This window comes from Bombina bombina, chromosome 1 (assembly GCF_027579735.1).
Source record: "Bombina bombina isolate aBomBom1 chromosome 1, aBomBom1.pri, whole genome shotgun sequence".
NCBI lineage: Eukaryota > Metazoa > Chordata > Amphibia > Anura > Bombinatoridae > Bombina > Bombina bombina.
In genome coordinates, this window is record NC_069499.1 from 1,184,173,388 (window position 1) to 1,184,199,801 (window position 26,414).

The following is a 26,414-nucleotide window of genomic DNA, read 5'->3' on the forward strand; positions in this document are numbered from 1 at the left end:
CTATTTGTGCAGATACTCATTACTATACTGTCTAATAACATATTCTATATGTTGAATAATTTTCATTCCCTACAGCTGTTAGTGTGCATTTATTGGTCAAATCTATTCATGCATTTTTGATATTGGGATTTATTATAAGAACTTCTATTGTTGTATATGGTTATTTATTTTGCGCCCGATAGAGTTGACAGTGTGTTCAGCATCATACACCTCAGTGTATGATATAGTTAGTGCAATTAATAAAGGCTATAATTTTTACAGTATTTTTTTATTGCATAAAGGCACTCTGCTCACCCGAGCCTGAGCATGCCACAGACTGACAGCCTATGGCGCTCCTTACTGGCTTACTGACATGCTCTGCTGTTAGAGGAACAAGAAATGTTGGTTGCTTATAAAAGGGGAAATCATAGAGTTAATTTTGCAACTAAGTTTCAGTGGATAAAATGTACTACTGGAAAATGAAGAAGCAGAAAATATACAAAATCTGAAACATGCAGCCAGTAGTCTCCAAAGCATTTTGCCACAAGCACCTGCATTAAAAGCTTGTTACATACATCAGCATTAACATTTGAAATATCTCATACTATTGACCAGTTTACCTGCTAATTATTTGAAGGAACAGTAGCTAATCTGCTCACATCTTTATATTACAAAAAAAGTAAACGTGTGATTGGTGCAAGTATTGGCTGATTAATAATAAAGTTCATATTTGTAGGGTTCAGTAAACATTCCATCTGCTCCCCTCCCTCTCACAATCCTCTGCTCATCAACAGCAGCTCCCAAATATACTTAGTGCTGAAACATTCCTGCAATCAAACTGCCTCAGTAAGCAGGGTGATAGAGAAGTCGACGGGGACTAACTCTTAATAGAGGGCGCTATTGGTTAAATACAAGAAATATAAATAGAACTAAAACAATGGTATATTCAAATCAAAATGTGTCTGTATGTAATATACAACCTAAAAAAGTGAGAATATATAGTGAAATAAAAATGCTAATACAAAAATGTTAACAAACATATGCCTAGATTACGAGTTTGGCGTTAGCCTTAAAAAGCAGCGTTGAGAGGTCCCAACGCTGCTTTTTAACACCTGCTGGTATTACGAGTCAGGCAGGTACAGGTGTACTCACTTCTCTTCCGTGGCTCGAGGCTACCGCAAATCCCCTTACGTCAATTGCGTATCCTATCTTTTTAATGGGTATTACGAGTCTTGGAAGAAGTGAGCGGTAGACCCTCTCCTGTCAAGACTCCTACCGCATTTAAAAGTCAGTAGTTAAGAGTTTTATGGGCTAACGCCGGAACATAAAGCTCTTAACTAAAGTGCTAAAAAGTACACTAACACCCATAAACTACCTATTAACCCCTAAACCGAGCCCCCCCCCACATCGCAAACACTATAATAATTTTTTTTAACCCCTAATCTGCCAACCGGACATCGCCGCCACATACATTATACCTATGAACCCCTAATCTGCTTCCCCTAACATCGCTGACACCTACATTATATTTATTAACCCCTAATCTGCCGCCCCCATTGTCGCCGCCACCTTCCTACAATTATTAACCCCTAATCTGCCTGACCGGACATCGCCGCCACTATAATAAATGTATTAACCCCTAAACTGCTGCACTCCCGCCTTGCAAACACTACTTACATTTTTATTAACCCCTAATCTGCCTGCCCTAACATCACTGACACCTACTTACATTTATTAACCCCTAATCTGCCACCCCTAACGTCACTGCTACTATATTAAAGGTATTAACCCCTAAACCTAAGTCTAAACCTAACCCTTCCCCCCCTAACTTAAATATAATTTAAATTAAACAAAATAAATTTAACAAAATTAAATAAATTATTCCTATTTAAAACTAAATACTTACCGATAAAATAAACCCTAAGCTAGCTACAATATAACTAAATTGTAGCTAGCTTAGGATTTATATTTATTTCACAGGCAACTTTGTATTTATTTTAACTAGGTACAATAGTTATTAAATAGTTATTAACTATTTAATAACTACCTATCTAAAATAAGTACAAAATTACCTGTAAAATAAATCCTAACCTAAGTTACAATTACACCTAACACTACACTATCATTAAACTAATTACCTAAACTAACTACAATGAAATACAATTAAATTCAATAAACTAAATTACGAAAAAAAACAAACACTAAAAAAAAAGTAAAAAAAAAAATTGTTCAAAAAAATAAAACAAAACTTAAAAAAATCTTAGCACCCAGGTGGGAAAGTGCTTAGCACTCAAAGGGTTAAAAGGACATTGAACCCAATTTTTTTCTTTTGTGATTCAGATAGAGCATGAAATTTTAAACAAATTTCTAATTTACTCCTTTTATCAAATTTTCTTCATTCTCTTGGTATCTTTATTTGAAATGCAAGAATGTAAGTTTAGATGCCGGCCCATTTTTGGTGAACAACCTGGGTTGTTCTTGCTGATTGGTGGATAAATTCATCCACCAAAAAAAAGTGCTATCCAGAGTTCTGAACCAAAATATAAGCTTAGATGCCTTCTTTTTCAAAAAAAGATAGCAAGAGAATGATGAAAAATGTATAATAGGAGTAAATTAGAAAGTTGTTTAAAATTGCATGCTCTATCTGAATAACGAAAGAAAAAAATTGGGTTCAGTGTCCCTTTGCAGAAAGATATGTATACATTTTGGAGAAACATATGCTGCCATCCAGACAATGGCCCATATTTATCAAGCTCCGTACGGAGCTTGAAGGGCCGTGTTTCTGGTGAGTCTTCAGACTCGCCAGAAACAGCAGTTATAAAGCAGAGGTCACAAACACCGCTGCTCCATAACCTGTCCGCCTGCTCTGAGCAGGCAGACACACATTGCTGGAAATCAACCCGATCGAGTACGATCGGGTTGATTGACACCCCCTGCTGGCGGCTGATTGGCCGCGAGTCTGCAGGGGGCGGCGTTGCACCAGCAGCTCTTGTGAGCTGCTGGTGCAATGCTTAATACAGCGAGCGTATTGCTCGCCGTATTCAGCGAGGTCTTGCGGGCCTGATCCGCAGTGTCGGATAAGGTCCGCCAGACCTTGATAAATAGAGCCCAATGTCTTTTCCAGGGACATCCCTGCATTTTAAAGCAGTCATCAGATTTGAAATGAGTGTATATTTTAAAAAATACATTAAATTCACAAAGTACAACATCAAATAATGTGTTAAAAATGTGTTTTCAATAAAGCACAGGGTGAATTTAATTTTCTTTCTATACCGTCTCAACTTTTTCGGAATTGGGGTTATAGATGTGTCCACAGTTGGACTAAACATTCAATAATAAACATAAAACTGAAAGAAAGTAGAAGAGGGAAAAACGTGGACAGAAGAAAATGATAGAAGTAAAGAATACATTTTGTGCAGAGATAAAGGAGAAGTGAAAGTAAATTAAGCAATTAACCTTTCTTTCCCTGGATAGGTGAGAGATATTGCTAGCTGAAGAGTTACTGCCAACAAATGGCTCCTGATACAGTATAAACAAGCAATAGATTAAGGAATGCACCAATGAACTGATTTTCCATATATATCAGGAGTAATATCCACACATCTCAAGGTTAAATAATTCCCATTTGTAGGGGTGAAGTACGTATCATAGGTCAAAAGTAGAGGTATTGGGTTTCTATGGTTGGAGAAAGCATTGAGACCTTGCAAAAGTTTGTTTTTGAAAGAAATAGCAGCTTTGGAGAGAAAATGATTTTCTATGTGGAGTAGATTGCCTCTTTCATAGAGTCAAGGTAATGGATTTCACTTTGTCTGCATAACGTGAACAGCAGATTGAAATTACTTCCTGGTCAGTAGGTGAGCAATGGAGAGGTGTCATCTTTTCCGTCTGTAAAATCTGTACTGAAGCCAATGAACGAAGAATGGCCATACAAGTATTAAGAGGAGGGTCCGGGATGGGATAGGAAGAAAGCCCCACAGCTTCTGTGTGTAAAAATAAAGAAAAGTATTAATAGTATAAATATATTTTATTTCACATAGCAATAAACATCTTTGTATCAATACTATGCACAGCAGTCTTATACCAATGTGCAATACTTTCCTCATTAAAGTGGTATTATGACTGGCTGTCTTCAACAGAAACACTCAGCTGTATAAAACTGATATACACAAATGTCTAAGACAGCAACTTTGTGTGTTAATGTAAGACAGATACCCACTGTTCTTTGTCTTACACTGATATGCACATCTGTCTTGCACTGTTTCAAACGGATGCACAACACCAATGTGCATAGCTCACTAACTTCCTTACACTGATATGCATAGCTCTTTAATTGGTCGAAACATCTGTCCATGTTACACTGATCTGCAAGGCAATATCATAATGGCTCACATAGCTGTTTTTCCTACAGACAAACAGATGTGCATTTCAGTTTAACACTGATACATATGCAAAAGGCTCATAGCTCTGCGCTTTTCATTCACAAAAAATGTTTTTTACACTCATACAAGTAACTGATTCATTGATGTTTGTATTAGGCTAATGTTTATCCCTATGCAGGGCTCACTTCCATCTTCCAAAGCAGTCACACAAATGCACAATTTTGTGTGCTAGGGCATATTTAGTTGTTGTGCACATTTCATTAATGTTAACCGTTGTCTATAATACACTGATTAGCTCTGATCTATGATCAACATGGTTTTCTGATATTTAATATGGATAACATACCGTGTTTTTACAGGATCTCTTGGGATGTATAGTCAGCTTCTGTTCCTACAAAGAATATGATTTTAAAGGTTATCAGATAACTGAGGATCATTGTTTAACTAAGCTGCTTTGTGTTTCTAATCAAATTCTTATATTGTAGTGCTACACTCCTCCTTGTAGAGTGGCGTGATTAATTAACAATGATGTAGTAACAGCCAAGTGCTTAACTGGTTGGCATCACATATCATAAACTGTACACTAATATCAATGTAGGCAAATACATGTTTTTGTTATAATAACAAGCTTTCTCAGATTAGTGGCATTTACACTCACGGACAGACACAAACAGCTAGGGGCTGGATTATTAGCATAAAAATAACAGAAGTGCTGATAGTAATCCTTGATTAGTTAAAAAACAAACAAAAAACTTGCAGCTCACAAGTAAGATTTGAAGGCTTTTCCCCCTATATTTAAACACATACAGCAAGATTACAAGTTGCGCGGTATGTATTTTCCATGCGCAATATAGTCTTTTTGCAAGCAATTTTCATTGCGCAGATATTACAAGTCTTGAAAAATCACGATTACGTATTCGCCTTTCACGTAACAATCCGTTCAGCGCTCGAAGAGCTGTAAGATAATGGTTTTCCACAACCCAGAGGCAGAACTTTTCTTCACTTTCTGCAATGCAAAGCGTAGAAAAAAAATCCCTGAGAACCAACCAGTCAACAATAAATGCCCTGCTGCTTTGCAGCCTTGCTTCATATTTGACTGTTCAGACTCTTCAAAACAGCCCTTTGTTTTGGATGCACTTACAAAGTGCAGCCTGAGCTCAGTGCTCCTTGAAGAGAACAGTCTAATGTGGAGCAGTGCTGCAAACCAAAAGAGCTAATAGTAACTGCATGTGTCCCATTCTGTCTGCATACATGCTGCATTTTCTGCAATGACATCTCAGATCACAGCATGTTCTGCCTTGGGGAGTTTCACAAAACACTTAAAAAATACATCACAAAGTACAGTTACACTCATATTAACACTGTCTAATAAAAAGTATGTTAAAAAAATATTGCACATAAAAGTTATAAGGGTTCAAAGATATGCAATCTTGGGTATTAGAAAATAAAAGCCAACGCACGGATTTTACATTGACATACATACACATACATAGAGAATGCATTTATATGTATAGACTCTAGAGATATGTTTAACTATGGAGATAATGAAAATATTTTTTACATTACAATCTTATGCATATTAAACAATATCTCAGAGGGATTTTCAAAGAGATATTTGCATATAGATCTTGAGATATCTAGACATATATAAATATTCATATACATATCTCGCTATAAATAAATATATCAGTCCAAAAATCATCACATATATAGAGAAATATTTATTTAAAAATAAACAGAACATATTCCGTTACAAAAACATTTTCACAATATGAAATATTCGCATTTTCATGTACACTTTTCGAGGAGAATATGTCATGGGCTTTGCGCAACAGATTAGGGTTTTAATTCGTTATTTTCTATTTGTCTTCTCTATTGACTTCCATGGGGAATGCGTGAACACGCACGTGATTTGGCTCTTTGCATTACACAGCTTAATGCGCACAAGATAAGTTATTTTGCAACTTGTAAACCTGCACAATCAAAAATGTGCAAAAACCTAAATGCGAGACTTGTAATCTTGCTGATAAAGTTGTAAGCACTGTAAAAACGACATGCTTGACCTTTAATGGGCCTTTAATATAGCTTGATGTCTGTTGAATAATAAAGAGAGGAACTTATATCAGTGCTGTGGACATTTACCTTTTTACCTGTTGTGATTGGGGGATCTAGGCAGAGTCCCTGTCTTCACCTGCACTAACACGCCTAATAGCTGCTGTTTGGTGATTTGCAAGACCTTTAATATAGAGTATACTGAATGTTTTTCCCTATATGGCAAGCTATAATAACACAGTGGCACGTTCTACCCTAATTTGAGAAAGAGAGGTTTTGTATGTGTGTATAAATAATGTACCTTTTATGATAAAAACTTCCCATCTTCTTGGAAATAGATAGGTAGATGTAGATCTATAGAATATATCTCAATTTCATGACTATGAATATTTTTTCATTACAGGTTTTGGTAAAACTACAAAATAAATCTGCTCATAAAAACATACTATGTAGTAGATTGAATTGGGCAGAGCAATAAGGACCACACCATTGAAAAGAATGCAGCATAACCCAAATGGAGTAAAAATGCACTCATGTACTCCAGTTTACTGCTCAGCCTGCTGAAAATCCTTTATTTTTTAAAGTCTGGACAAGGCTGTAGCTGTAATATCTGGCAGACCTTGCACAGATTTGCTAGGGGGAGGGAGTTTCTAAGGGAAAAGTAGGGAGGAAAATATGGAAAAGGAAACAGCCCTGGAGATTCACAGCAACAGGAAAGCGGGAGTGGAAAGCAGGCAGTAGCTCCTTTAGCATAAAAATATCAGCTAACTTAGAGACATATATAAATAAAATAGGCTTTATATCATTCAGTACATTTTACAGTTTGTGTAACTACATAGAGACCAGCACTTTTTTGCAACAGCCTGCACTCTGCAGAAAGTGTGTAGTAGAAGTAAACTGATCCATTACTAACTGGTCCTGCAGGGCAGAATACAGCCAGACCAACCCCTCAGTCCCTTCACAAGGTCACCCTGCATGATAGTCTGCTTGAGGTCTGAGCAGCTAATAGCATTGCAAACAGTAGCAGGGGCCACAGCCAATAGGACATGTGAGAGACATGCTGCTGGAGGGTAAGGGAACTGTCTGCCTACAACTAAAGCAAAACAATAAAATGACTAATTCTTGGGGGGGCATTCACCCCTCCCTACTCCGGGTGTCCATGCTGGTTGGAGAATGAAATGCACATAAAAGAAAAAAAAATGAATGAAGTGAATGAATGACAATAACATGTTTAAATGTTTGACATTTCAGTTCCTTGAAGAAGCAAAGTGACCTAATGGCCGGGATGTATTTAATTGATCTTTATTACGTTATCATTACCTGTAGGACTTTTTCCAGGCTTTCTATTCGATGATATAGACTCTGCATTGATGCCTGTAAAGTCTGTACTGTAGCCAGGATCTGAGGGCTCAGCTCATTTGATGGTCTTCTAAAAGTTCTGTGTGATCCACTAGATATATTGGTGCTGCTTGTTCCAGTGGTATGTTCCTGAGACTTTTGCACTAAATAGGAGACGACAGAGAAAAAATATTTCTTAGTTGTATAGTTTTAATTGCTTAGCAGCATTCATCAACGGAGGTAGCTTATTTCCTACCAGAATGCACAGTCAATATAACCTACTCAAACACAAACACATTATAGATAAATAGCATTTAATAAAACAATATAAATCACCTGACCTCTTACTTTAGTAAAAACTTATCTACATGACAAGAAATGAAAACTTCAAAGTAATTATCTTTTTTTTTTTTGTTTTCTTGGTTAATCATGGAACTAATTCACATAAATCACTTTATTTCTATATATCAATTAATTACAGCAGTGCAATTTAATTTGGATATACAGAAAAAATACACTAAATAAAACAGTAACATTTTATATGTGATGCAGAATAGACTAAAGAAACATTATTCCAAATGCAGCTTCCACAGTACCATGTGTCTGAGAAGCATAGGGGATAATTACAATCCTTTAGGAAAACGTACTTTTGATTTTCTACAGAAAAGCTCCATTAAAGTCTATAGAGGTTTTGCACATAAAACAGTTTGTTTTTCTAAATGATTGTAATCAGCCCCATAGTTAGATGCCAATATTGTTTCTTTACACATTTCTGCTATGGGTGTCTGCTGATGTGAAGTCCAAAAGCTTAGCACCGCTCTCTTCTGCTTTATCGAGCTCTCTGCTGTCTTGCTGGTGGTTATCATTCAGAATGACCCTCAACAGCAATATCACAACTATCAAAATGTTGCAACAACAATGTCACTTGCCAGAATTTGGCTGCACTTATGTTCCTGACAGAAGAATGTTTGGACTGACATTGCTGTAAGAGGGCAAATAGAATGAAGGTGTAAACCCATTGGATGATAGAGAAATGCAACACTAACACCAAAACATGAACTCTCATTATATTACTATTTGCAGCCACTAAGCCTATCCCTAACCTCAATCCTCATACCCAGCAGCGATAATATTCCCAGCATCCCTGGAAATTGACTGCATCGTGGCCATGACGTTGTGGCTAAATAAGCCACCAAAATTCTGACCTAAACACTTGAGAGAAAGCCTGAGCTAACTCCTGTGCCAGTGATGGGCCATCTACCATATGCATACTGTTTCCTCTACCCACAACTACGACAACCAATTCTGGATTCTTGGATGGTCATTCCCACCAAAAAACAGAAGCTGTAGCTTTTAAAACATTATGGAATGCTTGCCCAGACACCAATAAGAGAGGAATGCTTGCCCAGAAACCAGTAAGAGAGGAATTCTTGCCCAGACACCAGTAAGAAAGGAATGCTTGCCCATACTCCAGTAAGAGAGGAATGCTTGCCCATACTCCAGTAAGAGAGAAATGCTTGCCCAGACTCTAGTAAGAGACACATGCTTGCCCAGACTCTAGTAAGAGACACATGCTTGCCCAGACTCTAGTAAAAGAGAAATGCTTGCCCAGACTCCAGTAAGAGAGAAATGCTTGCCCAGACTCCAGTAAGAGAGAAATGCATGCCCAGACTCTAGTAATAGACACATGCTTGCCCAGACTCCAGTAATAGAGAAATGCTTGCCCAGACTCCAGTAAGAGATAAATGCTTGCCCAGACTCCAGTAAGAGAGGAATGCTTGCCCAGACTCCAGTAAGAGAGGAATGCTTGCCCAGACTCCAGTAAGAAAGGAATTCTTGTCCAGACTGCAGCAAGAGAGGAATGCTTGCCCATACTCCAGTAAGAGAGGAATTCTTTCCCAGACTCCAGTAAGAGAGGAATGCTTGCCCAGACTCCAGTAAGAGAGGAATGCTTGCCAAGACTCCAGTAAGAGAGGAATGCTTGCCCTGACTCCAGTAAGAGAGGAATGCTTGCCCATACTCCAGTAAGAGAGGAATGCTTGCCCAGACTCCAGTAAGAGAGGAATGTTTGCCCAGCCTCCAGTAAGAGAGGAATGTTTGCCCAGACTCCAGTAAGAGTGGAATGCTTGCCCATACTCCATTAAGAGAGGAATGCTTGCCCATACTCTAGCAAGAGGAAATGCTTGCCCAGACTCCAGTAAGAGAGGAATGCTTGCCCAGACTCAAGTAAGAGAGGAATGCTTGCCCAGACTCCAGCAAGAAAGAAATGATTGCCCAGACTCCAGTAAGAGAGGAATGCTTGCCCAGACTACAGTAAGAAAGAAATGCTTGCCCAGACTCCAGTAAGAGAGGAATGCTTGCCCAGACTCCAGTAAGAGTGGAATGCTTGCCCAGACTCCAGTAAGAGAGGAATGCTTGCCCAGACTCCAGTAAGAGAGGAATGCTTGCCCAGACTCCAATAAGAAAAGGAAAAATATGTCCAGGTTAAATCTCATTCAGGTAAGAGAAATTGTGATGTTAGCAAAAGATGGCTTCATTTAGGAAAAAATGTAATCTAACTAAGACCACTTGAACAAAATAGTTAAGCAACTCATAAAACCAGAAAGTAACTGAGGTCATATAAGCTAGTGGGGTCAAGTAGGATATGAAGCTCAAAGGTTTACAGAGCCAATAAAGAGCAGACTTAGATCTCTATAATGTATATGTATTTGGGGTACAAAATCAATAACACTGTTTTTATCATTCGCAAAAAAAACATGTTTCATCCAGTGTTTTGTAAGGCTTCAGTAACCAGTCAAATAACAATGGGAAGAGAGTGCCTCCCTGTTGTGTCTGACTTTAAATTGGAAAATATGGTGGGGTTAAACGGGAAAAATGCAAGAAGTTCACAGGAGTGCTATGAAGTGTCCTGAATGCTAAGTATCAAACAGCTCTATTGAATGCCTTATGAACGGTTATACTAAGACTGCAGACAGGAAGCAGAGCTCTCATTATATTAGTTACAAACAAAACACTCAGTCTCCGGATATAATTCAAATAAATAAATAAATCTTAAAACTTGTACACATAATAGTGAAGGACTCACAATGTACTGCAAATACTCTAATAGAAACTGAAAAGAAACTTCATAGAGCAGAATAATAAAACCCAAGGTGGAAAGAAGCACAACCTAAATAAGCCTACAGTGTTCAAAATGAAAGAATATAACACATTTGTATTAATATATTGATGTGTTTAATGTCTCTTTAATTACCTCTATCTAATGACCACACTCAAAATCCTTCTCTTAAACCATCCAGTTTCTATGTATTAGAGATTTTATTTGTATATGGAGCAATTCTAAAAGCATCAAAATGTAAGGCTTCTTGTTACAATGATATATCTTTGCAGCAGCAAGTAGTGTCCAGCACAATGTGAGAGCACAGTGGTGCAAATCTGTCTGAGGTTGTACACCAACAACCTCACAGCATACAAATGTGAAAAGTCCAAAAGACAGCAGCACTCACAAATTTGTACAAAAGTTCATATATTTATTGGAGTCTCCCCATGGTACACAAATCAAAACAACGTTTCGGGCCTGTTGCCCTTAATCATGACATGGGGAGACTCCAATAAATAAATTATTTATTATAATAAATGATATATCTTTGACCAATGCTGTCCAATATAGAGCCCCGGGACCAGTTTGCAGCCCTCCAGTATATTTGTTTGACCCTCCCCATTTTGCAATCCCATACTAATTCTCTCCTGCTCTGCAGCTGGCTCATTCCTGTCCTCTCTCTATGTATATGTACAGTAAGTTTTTTTAGCATTTATCAACTTTTATAATTTGTAATTCTGAATACACTTTTTATGCTTCAATTAATATATACCTAGATTACGAGTTTTGTGCTAAACAGGGTGCAAAACTAACGCCAAAAAAGTTGGGTTATTTCACCCTCCATTGCTCTGCCATTACGAGTTACTTAAAAGCCTCCGTGTGCATGCGATATGGTGGCATTAAGCTCCATACCGCACAAAATCCAAGGACTGCTTTGATGTGCTTGTGCACGCTTTCCCCCATAGACATCAATGGAGAGTGTCAGAAAAAAACCTAACACCTGCGATCATGGAATGAAAATTCTCCGTAACGCAGCCCCATTGATGTCTATGGGGAAAAAAAGTTAAACACCCCTAATCTGCTGCCCCTGAAATCGCCGACACTAATAAAAGTTATTAACCCCTATTCCGCCGCTCCCCGACATTACCGCCACTATAATAAAGTTATTAACCCCTATTCCCTCCTCTCCCCGACATCGCTGACACTATAATAAAGTTATTAACCCCTAAACCTCCGGCCTCCCACATCTCCGCCACTAAATAAACCTATTAATCCCTAAACCTCCGGCCTCCCACATATCAGCCACTAAATAAACCTATTAACCCCTAAACTGCCGGCCCCCACATCTCCACAACTAAATAAACCTATTAACCCCTAAACCGCCGTCCCCCACATCTCCGCAAATAAACCTATTAACCCCTAAACCGCCGCCCCCCCCCACAAAGCAAAACACTAAATTAAACTATTAACCCCTAAATCTTCATCCATCGCGGGGGCATCTTCTATCTTCATCCCGGCTGTTTAAATCAGCCAATAGGATTTCAGTAGCTCTCATCCAATTGGCTGTTTTGAACAGCCAATAGGATTTTAGAAGCTCTCATCCTATTGGCTGATTTGAATTTGAAGAATCAAATCAGTCAATAGGAATGCAAGGTATGCCATGTTGAAACAGCTACCTTGCATTGAAGCTTCAGTGTACGGCGGGAATCGTATGAAGAGGACACTCTGCTCTAGATGTATTTAATAATCCCAATGTGGGTGGGCGGCAGATTAGGGGTTAATAGGTGTAATATAGTGTTTGCGATGCGGGAGGGTGGCGGTTTAGAGGTTAATAGGTAGTTTTTGGGTGTCAGTGTACTTTGTAACACTTTAGTTATGAGTTTTGTGAAACATTTTTGTGGCACAAAACTCATAACTACTAGTGTCAGATGGAAATATGGATCGTGTCGGTATAGGCTGTAACACAAGCTTTTTAGCCTCACCGCACAAACTGTAATACCGGCGCTATGAAAATCCCATGCAAAAACGTCATTTTTTTTAGTGAGGAATGGATGCTGCGTTACAAGCTAAAATGCTTACGGTATAGCTATACCGACACGACTCGCAATAGCTGCGTTACTGCTTTTACTCTGAAATTGCCATTTTTTCAGCGTTAAAAGCCGTAACGCAAAACTCATAATCTATCTGATAATTCTTAACATTTGTTTCCCAGAATAGATAAAGAAAGTAAGAAACACAAAATCCAATATGGCACATTACTTGTAAAGGGGGGTATTTGACCTTTACAATACAACAGACATTTAATTGTGATGTGACTAAATTATCCCACTCATTGCTGCTTAAAACTTCAACCATAATTACGGGAAAGAGAATAATTGACCTATTTGATGCATTAATGACTTTTATACACAGCTTGATGCAAACTCTTACCTATCCTTTTTCTTGACATTGCTATTGAGATTTGTTAATAGGTCTTAACTTATAACTAAAATGAAAATGCAAGAAATAATAGCAGACTTGGTTTAACTGCTGTAGAAATAAGTGGAAATACAGCTGCTGGCTACTCATCAAAACTGTATGAATCACTTTAGGAAAAAATAAAATCCAAACCGATGACAAATTTGCAGGACTCAACTGGCTAAATGTTTGTATGAGAGGAAGGCATCCCACTAACTGCCAAATTAGTCAAATCTGCACCAATACAGAACAAGACATGAAAGATACTATATGCTTGTTGACAAGGGAGAGATCCTTTACCAGAGAGAGTATTATGCAGATATTTCACAGGGCATGGTACTTTATTGTATCCTAATAAATATAAGAGAGAGAAGCTTTTACACAAATTGAAAATATGTTTTGTTTGCAAAAAAATGTTAAAGGACCACACAATGCAGTATAATTCCATAATCAATAAGTATATAATAAAAATACAATGATTTAACGGCTACACTGAATTTCAAATAAGCAGTAGATTTTTTTCTGACAAATTTATTTTTTCTCCCATTTTCCAGCCTCCTGTATCATGTGACAGACATCAGCCAATCACAGACTAGTATATGTATACCCTGTGAGCTTGTGCACATGCTCAATAGGATCCTCTTCCCCAGAAAGTGGGTTTATAACAAGATTGTGCAAAATTTGATAATGGAAGGAAATTGGAAAGTATCTTAAAACTACATGCTCTATTTGAATCATAAAAGTCTATTTTGACTGGAGTGTCCATTTAAATACTTTTTAAATTTAACTGAAGCTAATACTGTAGTATTTTTTTCCTACTAATCCTCACTGACTAACAAGAACTGCCATACAGTAGAGAGGGGCATTCCTCTGCAAGTGTGAAAAGAAAACATTTTTAGGCAAAATAAATAAATATGATTAAAAAATTGAGTACAATGTTAATGAGGAGTTTGAAGTACAACACCTGTTATGAACGCAGCTTGTTCACTGAGGTTTTTAAGCATCCTACATAAATAATGGCCCATTCAACTGGAGATCTCTATAATTAAAGGATAAAGATTATAAAAATCCAGCAAAGTGCTTCTGAAGAATTAATTAATTGAAACACCTTGTATCTGGAAACACACAATGTAGACAAAAAGACAAGACAAGTTGTGTATTTCTAAGCTTGGACATACCACTGATGTTGGCTATAATTAATGCTTAGGTAAAAACAAAAAAACTAGTAATGAGAAAAAATACTGTACCATTCTGGAGATGTGTGTAAGTTCCAAATCCTTTTTTTTTTCTTCACATTCTGAGTAACAGCACATGCAGAGGGCATAACTCATTAGAATTCAGTTAATGGGAAAAAACAGATTTCTCCTACATTGGTGTGTCCGGTCCACGGCTTCATCCTTACTTGTGGGAATATTCTCTTCCCTAACAGGAAATGGCAAAGAGAGCACAGCAAAAGCTGCCCATATAGCTCCCCCTCTGGCTCCGCCCCCCAGTCATTCTCTTTGCCGCTCTGAACAAGTAGCATCTCCACGGGGATGGTAAAGAGTATGTGGTGTTAGTTGTAGTTTTTTATTCTTCTATCAAGAGTTTGTTATTTTAAAATAGTGCCGGTTTGTACTATTTACTCTACAACAGAAAGTGATGAAGAGTTCTGTTTAAAGAGGTGTATGATTTTAGCAGCAGTAACTAAAATCCATCGCTGTTCCCACGCAGGACTGTTGAGCCCAGAGAACTTCAGTTGGGGGGAACAGTTTGCAGACTTTTCTGCTCAAGGTATGACTAGTCCATTTTCTAACAAGACATAGTAATGCTAGAAGACTGTCATTTTCCCTTTTTGGGATCGGTAAGCCATTTTCTTAGACTCATAACAGAATGAAGGCTTATTAATGGGCTATATACTGGTTGACACTATTGTGGGCTAAATCGATTGATTTATACAAGATTTATATAACTTTTGGGGTGTTTTGGAACATGAAAACACTTTGGGAACGTTTTTTATTTGCCTGGCAGTCGTTTGGACACCTATCCTAGTCAGGAAGGGCCCTTCACTCTGGTATGCAGAGGGAGGAGGCCTCATTTTCGCGCCTTAATTGCGCAGTTACTTCTGGAAGCAGTGCATGCAGCTTCATGTGAGAAGGTCCTGTGGCTATAAAAAATGATTCTGGAAGGTTTATTTTTGTGGCGAATAACCCCCCAGGAAAGGTAAAGCTGCAGCAAAGGCTGTGGCTGGGACTGTAGTGGGTTTAAACTGGGAAATTGAACAAATAGGGGTTACAAGCTTGAAATTTGGTGTGCAATACTTTCAAAGCATTAAGACACTAGGGTGCAAATTTGGTAAGGATCGGATATTTCCTTCATAGTTTTTCACACATTCAGAAATAAACGGCTAGATTTAGAGTTTTGTCGGTAACGACCAGCGTAGCTAACGCTGGCTTTTTTCTGGCCGCACCTTTTAAATAACTCTGGTATTGAGAGTCCACAGAATGGCTGCGTTAGGCTCCAAAAAAGGAGCGTATAGCATATTTAACGCAACTTCAACTCTCGATACCAGAGTTGCTTACGGACGCGGCCAGCTTAAAAAACGTGCTCGTGCACGATTCCCCCATAGGAAACAATGGGGCTGTTTGAGCTGAAAAAAAAACTAACACCTGCAAAAAAGCCGCGTTCAGCTCCTAACGCAGCCCCATTGTTTGCTATGGGGAAACACTTCCTACGTCTGCACCTAACACCCTAACATGTACCCCGAGTCTAAACACCCCTAACCTTACACTTATTAACCCCTAATCTGCTGCCCCCGCTATCGCTGACCCCTGCATATTATTATTAACCCCTAATCTGCCGCTCCGTAAACCGCCGCTACTTACATTATCCCTTTGTACCCCTAATCTGCTGTCCCTAACACCGCCGACCCCTATATTATATTTATTAACCCCTAATCTGCCCCCCACAACGTCGCCTCCACCTGCCTACACTTATTAACCCCTAATCTGCCGACCGGACTGCACCGCTATTATAATAAAGTTATTAAACCCTAATCCGCCTCACTAACCCTATAATAAATAGTATTAACCCCTAATCTGCCCTCCCTAACATCGCCGACACCTAACTTCAAACATTAACCCCTAATCTGCCAACTGGAGCTCACCGCTATTCTAATAAATGTATTAACCCCTAAAGCTAAGTCTAACCCTAATAAATATAATTTAAATCTAACGAAATTAATTAACTCTTATTAAATAAATTATTCCTATTTAAAGCTAAATACTTACCTGTAAAATAAATCCTAATATAGCTACAATATAAATTATATTTATATTATAGCTATTTTAGGATTTATATTTATTTTACAGGTAACTTTGTATTTATTTTAACCAGGTACAATAGCTATTAAATAGTTAAGAACTATTTAATAGCTAAAATAGTTAAAATAATTACAAAATTACCTGTAAAATAAATCCTAACCTAAGTTACAATTAAACCTAACACTACACTATCAATAAATTAATTAAATAAAATACCTACAATTACCTACAATTAAACCTAACACTACACTATCAATAAATTAATTAAATACAATATCTACAAATAAATACAATGAAATAAACTAACTAAAGTACAAAAAATAAAAAAGAACTAAGTTACAAAAAATAAAAAAATATTTACAAACATCAGAAAAATATTACAACAATTTTAAACTAATTACACCTACTCTAAGCCCCCTAATAAAATAACAAAGACCCCCAAAATAAAAAAATGCCCTACCCTATTCTAAATTACTAATGTTCAAAGCTCTTTTACCTTACCAGCCCTGAACAGGGCCCTTTGCGGGGCATGCCCCAAAGAATTCAGCTCTTTTGCCTGTAAAAAAACACATACAATACCCCCCCCCAACATTACAACCCACCACCCACATACCCCTAATCTAACCCAAACCCCCCATAAATAAACCTAACACTAAGCACCTGAAGATCTTCCTACCTTGTCTTCACCATGCCAGGTATCACTGATCGTTCCAGGCTCCGAAATCTTCATCTAAGCCCAAGCAGGGGCTAGACATCCATCATCCGACGGCTGAAGAAGTCCAGAAGAGGCTCTAAAGTCTTCATCCTATCCGGGAAGAAGAGTAGATCCGGACCGGCAACCATCTTCTTCCAAGCGGCATCTTCTATCTTCATCCGATGAGGACCGGCTCCATCTTGAAGACCTCCACCGCGGACCCATCTTCTTCCGACGACGACTTCCCGACGAATGACGGTTCCTTTAAGGGACGTCATCCAAGATGGCGTCCCTCGAATTCCGATTGGCTGATAGGATTCTATCAGCCAATCGGAATTAAAGTAGGAAAATTCTGATTGGCTGATGGAATCAGCCAATCAGAATCAAGTTCAATCCGATTGGCTGATTCAATCAGCCAATCAGATTGAGCTTGCATTCTATTGGCTGTTCCGATCAGCCAATAGAATGCGAGCTCAATCTGATTGGCTGATCGGATCAGCCAATCAGATTGAACTTGATTCTGATTGGCTGATTCCATCAGCCAATCAGAATTTTCCTACCTTAATTCCGATTGGCTGATTCCATCAGCCAATCAGAATTTTCCTACCTTAATTCCGATTGGCTGATAGAATCCTATCAGCCAATCGGAATTCGAGGGACGCCATCTTGGATGACGTCCCTTAAAGGAACCGTCATTCGTCGGGAAGTCGTCGTCGGAAGAAGATGGGTCCGCGGTGGAGGTCTTCAAGATGGAGCCGGTCCTCATCGGATGAAGATAGAAGATGCCGCTTGGAAGAAGATGGTTGCCGGTCCGGATCTACTCTTCTTCCCGGATAGGATGAAGACTTTGGAGCCTCTTCTGGACTTCTTCAGCCGTCGGATGATGGATATCTAGCCCCTGCTTGGGCTTAGATGAAGATTTCGGAGCCTGGAACGATCGGTGATACCTGGCATGGTGAAGACAAGGTAGGAAGATCTTCAGGGGCTTAGTGTTAGGTTTATTTAAGGGGGGTTTGGGTTAGATTAGGGGTATGTGGGTGGTGGGTTGTAATGTTGGGGGGGATATTGTATGTGTTTTTTTACAGGCAAAAGAGCTGAATTCTTTGGGGCATGCACCGCAAAGGACCCTGTTCAGGGCTGGTAAGGTAAAAGAGCTTTGAACTTTAGTAATTTAGAATAGGGTATGGCATTTTTTTATTTTGGGGGTCTTTGTTATTTTATTAGGGGGCTTAGAGTAGGTGTAATTAGTTTAAAATTGTTGTAATATTTTTCTGATGTTTGTAAATATTTTTTTATTTTTTGTAACAGTTCTTTTTTATTTTTTGTACTTTAGTTAGTTTATTTCATTGTATTTATTTGTAGATATTGTATTTAATTAATTTATTGATAGTGTAGTGTTAGGTTTAATTGTAGGTAATTGTAGGTATTTTATTTAATTAATTTATTGATAGTGTAGTGGTTTAATTGTAACTTAGGTTAGGATTTATTTTACAGGTAATTTTGTAATTATTTTAACTATTTTAGCTATTAAATAGTTCTTAACTATTTAATAGCTATTGTACCTGGTTAAAATAAATACAAAGTTACCTGTAAAATAAATATAAATCCTAAAATAGCTATAATATAGTTATAATTTATATTGTAGCTATATTAGGGTTTATTTTACAGGTAAGTATTTAGCTTTAAATAGGAATAATTTATTTAATAAGAGTTAATTTATTTCGTTAGATTTAAATTATATTTAACTTAGGGGGTGTTAGTGTTAGACTTAGCTTTAGGGGTTAATCCATTTATTAGAATAGCGGCGAGATTTGGTCGGCAGATTAGGGGTTAATAATTGAAGTTAGGTGTCGGCGATGTTAGGGAGGGCAGATTAGGGGTTAATACTATTTATTATAGGGTTATTGAGGCGGGAGTGAGGCGGATTTTATTATAGTAGCGGTGAGATCCGCTCGGCAGATTAGGGGTTAATAAGTGTAGGCAGGTGGAGGCGACGTTGAGGGGGGCAGATTAGGGGTTAATAAATATAATATAGGGGTCGGCGGTGTTAGGGGCAGCAGATTAGGGGTACATAGCTATAATGTAGGTGGCGGCTCTTTGCGGTCGGCAGATTAGGGGTTAATAATTGTAGGTAGCTGGCGGCGATGTTGTGGGGGGCAGGTTAGGGGTTAATAAATATAATATAGGGGTCGGCGGTGTTAGGGGCAGCAGATTAGGGGTACATAAGTATAACGTAGGTGGCGGTCGGCAGATTAGGGGTTAAAAAAATTTAATCGAGTGGCGGCGATGTGTGGGGACCTCGGTTTAGGGGTGCATAGGTAGTTTATGGGTGTTAGTGTACTTTAGAGCACAGTAGTTAAGAGCTTTATAAACCGGCGTTAGCCCAGAAAGCTCCTAACTACTGACTTTTTTCTGCGGCTGGAGTTTTGTCGTTAGAATTCTAACGCTCACTTCAGACACGACTCTAAATACCGGAGTTAGAAAGATCCCATTGAAAAGATAGGATACGCAATTGACGTAAGGGGATCTGCGGTATGTAAAAGTCGCGGCTGAAAAGTGAGCGTTAGACCCTTTCCTGACTGACTCCAAATACCGGCGGTAGCCTAAAACCAGCGTTAGGAGCCTCTAACGCTGGTTTTCACGGCTACCGCCAAACTCCAAATCTAGGCCAAAGTGTGCTCTGTTTAACATTTAAAGAGACAGTAACGGTTTTGTTTAAAAACGGTTTTCTTGCATTAATAGCCTGTATAAGCCTGTCTAACATGTCTGTACCTTCAGATAGAACATGTTCTGTATGCATGGAGGCCAAGGTGGTCCCCCCTTTAAATGTATGTGAAAATTGTGCCATGGCGTCCAAACAAAGTAAGGACAGTACTGTCACATTTAATAAGGTTGCCCAAGATGATTCTTCAAATGAAGGTAGTGGGGATAGTTCACCATCCTCTCCTTCTGTGTCAACTCCAGTTATGCCCGCGCAGGCGACACCTAGTACATCTAGCGCGCCAATGCTTGTTACTATGCAACAATTAACGGCAGTAATGGATAATTCTATAGCTAATATTTTATCCAAAATGCCAGCATTTCAAAGAAAGCGTGATTGCTCAGTTTTAAATACAGAGGATGAGCAAAGGTGCGCTGACGATAATTTATCTGTTATGCCCTCACACCAGTCAGAATTGGCAGTGAGGGAGGGTCTGTCGGAGGGAGAAATTTCTGATTCAGGAAAATTTCGCAACTTCAGGAATGGACCGTCTCCTAACTCTGCAGCCTCTAGACAAGAGGGTAACGCTTCCCAGGCTAAGCCAGCATGGAAACCAATGCAAGGCTGGAACAAGGGTAAACAGGCCAAGAAGCCTGCTGCGGCTACCAAGACAGCATGAAGGGGTAGCCCCCGATCCGGGACCGGATCTAGTAGGGGGCAGACTTTCTCTCTTTGCTCAGGCTTGGGCAAGAGATGTTCAGGATCCCTGGGCACTAGAAATAGTCTCTCAGGGTTATCTTCTAGAATTCAAGGAACTTCCTCCAAGGGGAAGGTTCCACATGTCTCGCTTATCGTCAGACCAGATAAAGAGACAGGCATTCTTACATTGCGTAGGAGATCTATTAAAGATGGGAGTGATACACCCAGTTCCAACAGTGGAACAAGGTCAGGGGTTTTACTCAAACCTGTTTGTAGTTCCCAAAAAAGAGGGAACTTTCAGACCAATTCTGGATTTAAAAATTCTAAACAAATTCCTCAGAGTTCCATCGTTCAAAATGGAAACCATTCGAACGATTTTACCAACAATCCAGGAAGGTCAATACATGACTACATGAATCCAGGAAGGTCAATACATGACTACCGTGGACTTGGAAAGGATGCGTACCTACATATTCCTATCCACAAAGATCATCATCAGTTCCTAAGGTTCGCCTTTCTGGACAAACATTACCAGTTCGTGGCTCTTCGGTTCGGTTTAGCCACTGCTCCCAGAATTTTCACAAAGGTGCTAGGGTCCCTTCTAGTGGTTCTAAGACCAAGGGGCATTGCAGTGGCACCTTACCTAGACGACATCCTAATCCAAGCGTCGTCCCTTTCCAGATCGAGGGCTCATACAGACATTGTATTAGCTTTTCTCAGGTCTCACGGGTGGAAGGTGAACGTGGAAAAGAGTTCCCTGTCCCCGTCTACAAGAGTTCCCTTTCTGGGAACAATAATAGATTCTGTAGAAATGAAGATTTTTCTGACAGAGGTCAGAAAATTAAAGCTTCTAAAGACTTGTCAAGTTCTTCAATCTATTCCTCAGCCTTCCATAGCTCAATGCATGGAAGTAATAGGTCTAATGGTTGCAGCAATGGACGTGGTTCCTTTTGCTCGAATTTATCTAAGACCATTGCAACTGTGCATGCTCAGACAGTGGAATGGGGATTATGCAGTCTTGTCTCCCCAGATTCAAGTAGACCAGTTAACCAGAGACTCACTCCGTTGGTGGTTGACTCAGGATCACCTGTCCCAGGGAATGAGTTTCCGCAGACCAGAGTGGGTCATTGTCACGACCGACGCCAGTCTATTAGGCTGGGGTGCGGTCTGGGACTCCCTGAAAGCTCAGGGTCTATGGTCTCGGGAAGAGTCTCTTCTCCCGATAAACATCCTGGAATTGAGAGCGATATTCAATGCGCTCCGGGCTTGGCCTCAACTAGCGAAGGCCGGATTCATAAGATTTCAGTCGGACAACATGACGACTATAGCTTACATCAATCATCAGGGGGGAACAAAGAGTTCCTTGGTGATGAGAGAGGTATCCAAGATCATCAAGTGGGCGGAGGATCACTCCTGCCATCTATCTGCAATTCACATCCCAGGAGTAGACAACTGGGAGGCGGATTATTTGAGTTGTCAGACTTTCCATCCGGGGGAGTGGGAGCTCCACCCAGAGGTCTTTGCCCAGTTAACTCAATTATGGGGCATTCCAGACATGGATCTGATGGCATCTCGTCAGAACTTCAAGGTTCCTCGCTACGGGTCCAGATCCAGGGATCCCAAGGCGACACTAGTGGATGCATTAGTGGCGCCTTGGTCGTTCAACCTAGCTTATGTGTTTCCACCATTTCCTCTCCTTCCCAGGCTCGTAGCCAGGATCAAACAGGAGAAGGCCTCGGTGATTCTGATAGCTCCTGTGTGGCCACGCAGGACTTGGTATGCAGACCTGGTGAATATGTCATCGACTCCACCATGGAAGCTACCTTTGAGACAGGATCTTCTAGTACAAGGTCCATTCGAACATCCAAATCTAGTCTCTCTGCAGCTGACTGCTTGGAAATTGAACGCTTGATTTTATCTAAGCGTGGGTTTTCAGATTCAGTTATAGATACTCTGGTCCAAGCCAGAAAACCTGTGACTAGGAAAATTTACCATAAAATATGGAAAAAATATATCTGTTGGTGTGAATCCAAGGGATTCTCTTGGAGTAAAATTAAAATTCCTAGGATTCTCTCATTTCTCCAAGAGGGTTTGGATAAAGGGTTGTCAGCGAGCTCTCTAAAAGGACAGATATCTGCTCTGTCTGTTTTGTTACACAAACGTCTGGCAGCAGTGCCAGATGTACAAGCATTTGTACAGGCCTTAGTCAGAATCAAGCCTGTTTACAGACCCATGACTCCTCCATGGAGTCTAAATTTAGTTCTTTCAGTTCTTCAAGGGGTTCCGTTTGAACCTTTACATTCCATAGATATTAAGTTACTATCTTGGAAACTTCTGTTTTTGGTTGCTATTTCTTCTGCTAGAAGAGTTTCTGAATTGTCTGCTTTGCAGTGTGATCCACCCTATCTGGTATTCCCTGCAGATAAGGTTGTTTTGCGTACCAAACCTGGTTTTCTTCCAAAAGTGGGTTCCAACAGGAATATTAACCAGGAAATAGTTGTTCCTTCTCTGTGTCTGAATCCAGTTTCGAAGAAGGAACGTTTGTTACACAATTTAGATGTGGTCCGTGCTTTAAAATTCTATTTAGATGCAACAAAGGATTTCAGACAGACTTCATCTTTGTTTGTCGTTTATTCTGGTAAGAGGAGAGGACAGAAAGCTACTGCTACCTCTCTTTCTTTTTGGCTGAAAAGCATCATCCGATTGGCTTATGAGACTGCCGGACGGCAGCCTCCTGAACGAATTACAGCTCACTCTACTAGAGCTGTGGCTTCCACATGGGCCTTCAAGAACGAGGCTTCTGTTGATCAGATATGTAAGGCAGCGATTTGGTCTTCTCTGCACACTTTTGCCAAATTTTACAAATTTGATACTTATGCTTCTTCGGAGGCTATTTTTGGGAGAAAGGTTTTGCAAGCCGTGGTGCCTTCCCTTTAGGTAACCTGACTTGTTCCCTCCCTTCATCCGTGTCCTAAAGCTTTGGTATTGGTTCCCACAAGTAAGGATGAAGCCGTGGACCGGACACACCAATGTAGCAGAAAACAGAATTTATGCTTACCTGATAAATTTCTTTCTCCTACGGTGTGTCCGGTCCACGGCCCGCCCTGGCTTTTTAGTCAGGTTTCAAATTTTTTCTTTCTATACACTACAGTCACCACGGCACCCTATGGTTTCTCCTTTTTCTCCTAACCGTCGGTCGAATGACTGGGGGGCGGAGCCAGAGGGGGAGCTATATGGGCAGCTTTTGCTGTGCTCTCTTTGCCATTTCCTGTTAGGGAAGAGAATATTCCCACAAGTAAGGATGAAGCCGTGGACCGGACACACCGTAGGAGAAAGAAATTTATCAGGTAAGCATAAATTCTGTTATTTATAGCTACTGGTCAGGAACCCCTTTCTACCCCAATCCATTTACTGATCTATACAATGTTATCATTTCACCATGCAAAGGTACAGAGGAGAATAGGAGAACAAAGGAGAGCCAGACTAAAATAGCCCATGAAACCAGGAATGGCAAGTTTTCATGTAAAGTCATCCAAAACATGAAGAACGGGATGAACTGCAAAAAAAAAAAAGTTTTTTCAATGGTGACACCATCAAGGCAGAAAAAACTTAAATCTACCTTATCTTGGCTAATGATGAAATAAGGGAAGATGATAATACATAAACTGAAGATAGGCACCTGGCATGGTGAAAAACACAAAGACGCTGATGGGGGAACTGCACTGAGCTGAAAGACAGATTTAGGGCATTATGGAGGAATCAGGTCCCTAAGAGTGAGTGAAACAGGACGAGCAACTAAGAAGAGTTTAGAAGATGTTCAGAAGAACAGTGAAGCATAGAATTAAAGGGATATGAAACCCAAAACTTCTCCATCATGATTCAGATAGAGCACACAATTTTATGAAACTTTCCAATTTACTACTATTATCTAAATTGCTTAGTTCTCTTGGTATCCTTTTTTCAAAAGTATAATTTCTAGCTAGAAAAAGAATGCAGGGATATGATTGCTTGCATTAAATGGGTCACCTTTTTTTAATGGGAATATTTTAAGCTCAACTGGAGCTTTTTTGTAAGTATATTAGATTGTGGCTTGTGGTGTGCATTACCTTTAAATCTGAGCAGCAATAGAAAGAATATGGCACTCTGTAGGGCTTTGACGACCTAAAGCTTAGATGTTTGTACAGAGACACCCTGTAAAGAAGGAGAGAACTTGTGTATAAAGTGTCAGCTGTGTAAACCTCATCCTAGATTTTAAAGGTGAATGGTGCACACAACTTACCAGCAGAGTAAGGTACATACATTAGAGGAGGGATGACTAATACTTAGTATATGCTGACTGTCCAGCAAAGCCCAGCATGTTCAGGAAGGGTATCAGGGAAAGTATAATTGTCTGGTAAGACCTCAAATAGAACAGAGATCCAGCTGATGAGGATGACAGGAGTCTTGCATGTCACATCAACGATACAGATGGGGCCAGAGATGAGTAATTAAGAGAATACACCCAGTAGACAGAGCGCCAAGCAAACAGTCTCCCAGAAAATAAATAATGGAAGAAAGATGTGGAAGGGAGCAGAATTTCTAGTTCAATAGCTTCCGCCATTTTTCAAATGGTGACGTGATATTAACAAATTAGTAATGAACATATGTCCTGCAATGCTGCACATGAGACAAAACTTGATCTTTTTACAGTTAAATTCCCTTCTTAATATTCTGAGCACATGAAAACTCACCCTTCCTGGTTTTATGCACCTCTTTCTGTTTTCTCTTCTGCCTTCTCTTGGCTAAAAGATAATCCTGCAGAGAGTGGGAAATGGATAGGGGTAGGAGGGGTTTCTAGATGGACTAGATAAATTAACGTGCGTCTTTGTTAGCTTTATTTTTAATAACAATAAATATTTATCTGCTGTGTTTATTGATTATGTAGAACATTATTGCACTGAAACTACTGAATCTGCTGTACTGAGCCCACACATAAAACTACCAATACACTTCCATCCTGCACATACTCCATGCTACACATAGGCACAATGGCCTTGTTAAAACCTGTTGGTGAAACTAGAATATTGTGGGATAAACGTGCCAACATGAAAATTGCAAATCCTTAAAGATTTATACCACTACATGTTACAGCGGCAAGTTGTGAATCACTCTCTGTTATAACCAAAGAAGTCGTATCTACCTTGTGACTTCTCACTTCTCTGTGCAGAGAAAGAACTCCTTTATGAAAAATACTGGCATCACAAAACTGCTCTACAAAACAGTCCATTTGCAAAATGTTAAAACAGTTAAAGAGAAATATAAGAACAATAAAAATGAGACAACCTTCAGCTTTGGGACAGGACCACGAGATGAGCTACTTCAAAAGGATAAAATCATCTTTATGAATTCCGCATGCTGGGCTGATGTGTAGGTGAGAAATCCTGGCTAGGCCTCTAGAACGCCTTAAAAAGATTGCAGCCAGCCCCTGGGAACTCCTTTTGTTTTATCCAACAACCCTACTTTACCCTCACAAAACAGACATGAGTATTTTACAGTCAGTTTTCCCATGTTAGAAAGTGGAAAGCGTTTGATTTGCAAATATCATGTATTGAACACCACACACAATTATTAATATTAATCGCAGGAATGCCCCTTAGCAATACCATGGAAAATATAGGTGAGGTGATGCTTAATGGATTTTGAACATGATCTCTCTTTTACAAGAAAGTCCCAC

At 39.4% G+C, this 26,414-nt stretch overlaps 1 protein-coding gene across 3 annotated transcripts in view; it reads right to left on the minus strand.

Moving 5' to 3' along the window:
* Positions 1-3,192: 3,192 nt before the first annotated feature.
* Positions 3,193-26,414, minus strand: part of ACBD4 (acyl-CoA binding domain containing 4) — a 122,620-nt gene continuing 99,398 nt past the window's right edge. For 2 of the 3 annotated variants that reach the window (XM_053699822.1, XM_053699829.1), the window contains 3 exons: positions 7,731-7,912; positions 4,705-4,749; positions 3,193-3,959 (listed from right to left, as the gene is read on the minus strand). In XM_053699822.1, the coding sequence (XP_053555797.1) occupies positions 3,852-3,959; positions 4,705-4,749; positions 7,731-7,912 (335 nt within the window). In that variant the 3' untranslated portion in view covers positions 3,193-3,851. The remainder of the gene's footprint in view (positions 3,960-4,704; positions 4,750-7,730; positions 7,913-26,414) is intronic. The other variant, XM_053699826.1, reaches the window with a different exon arrangement.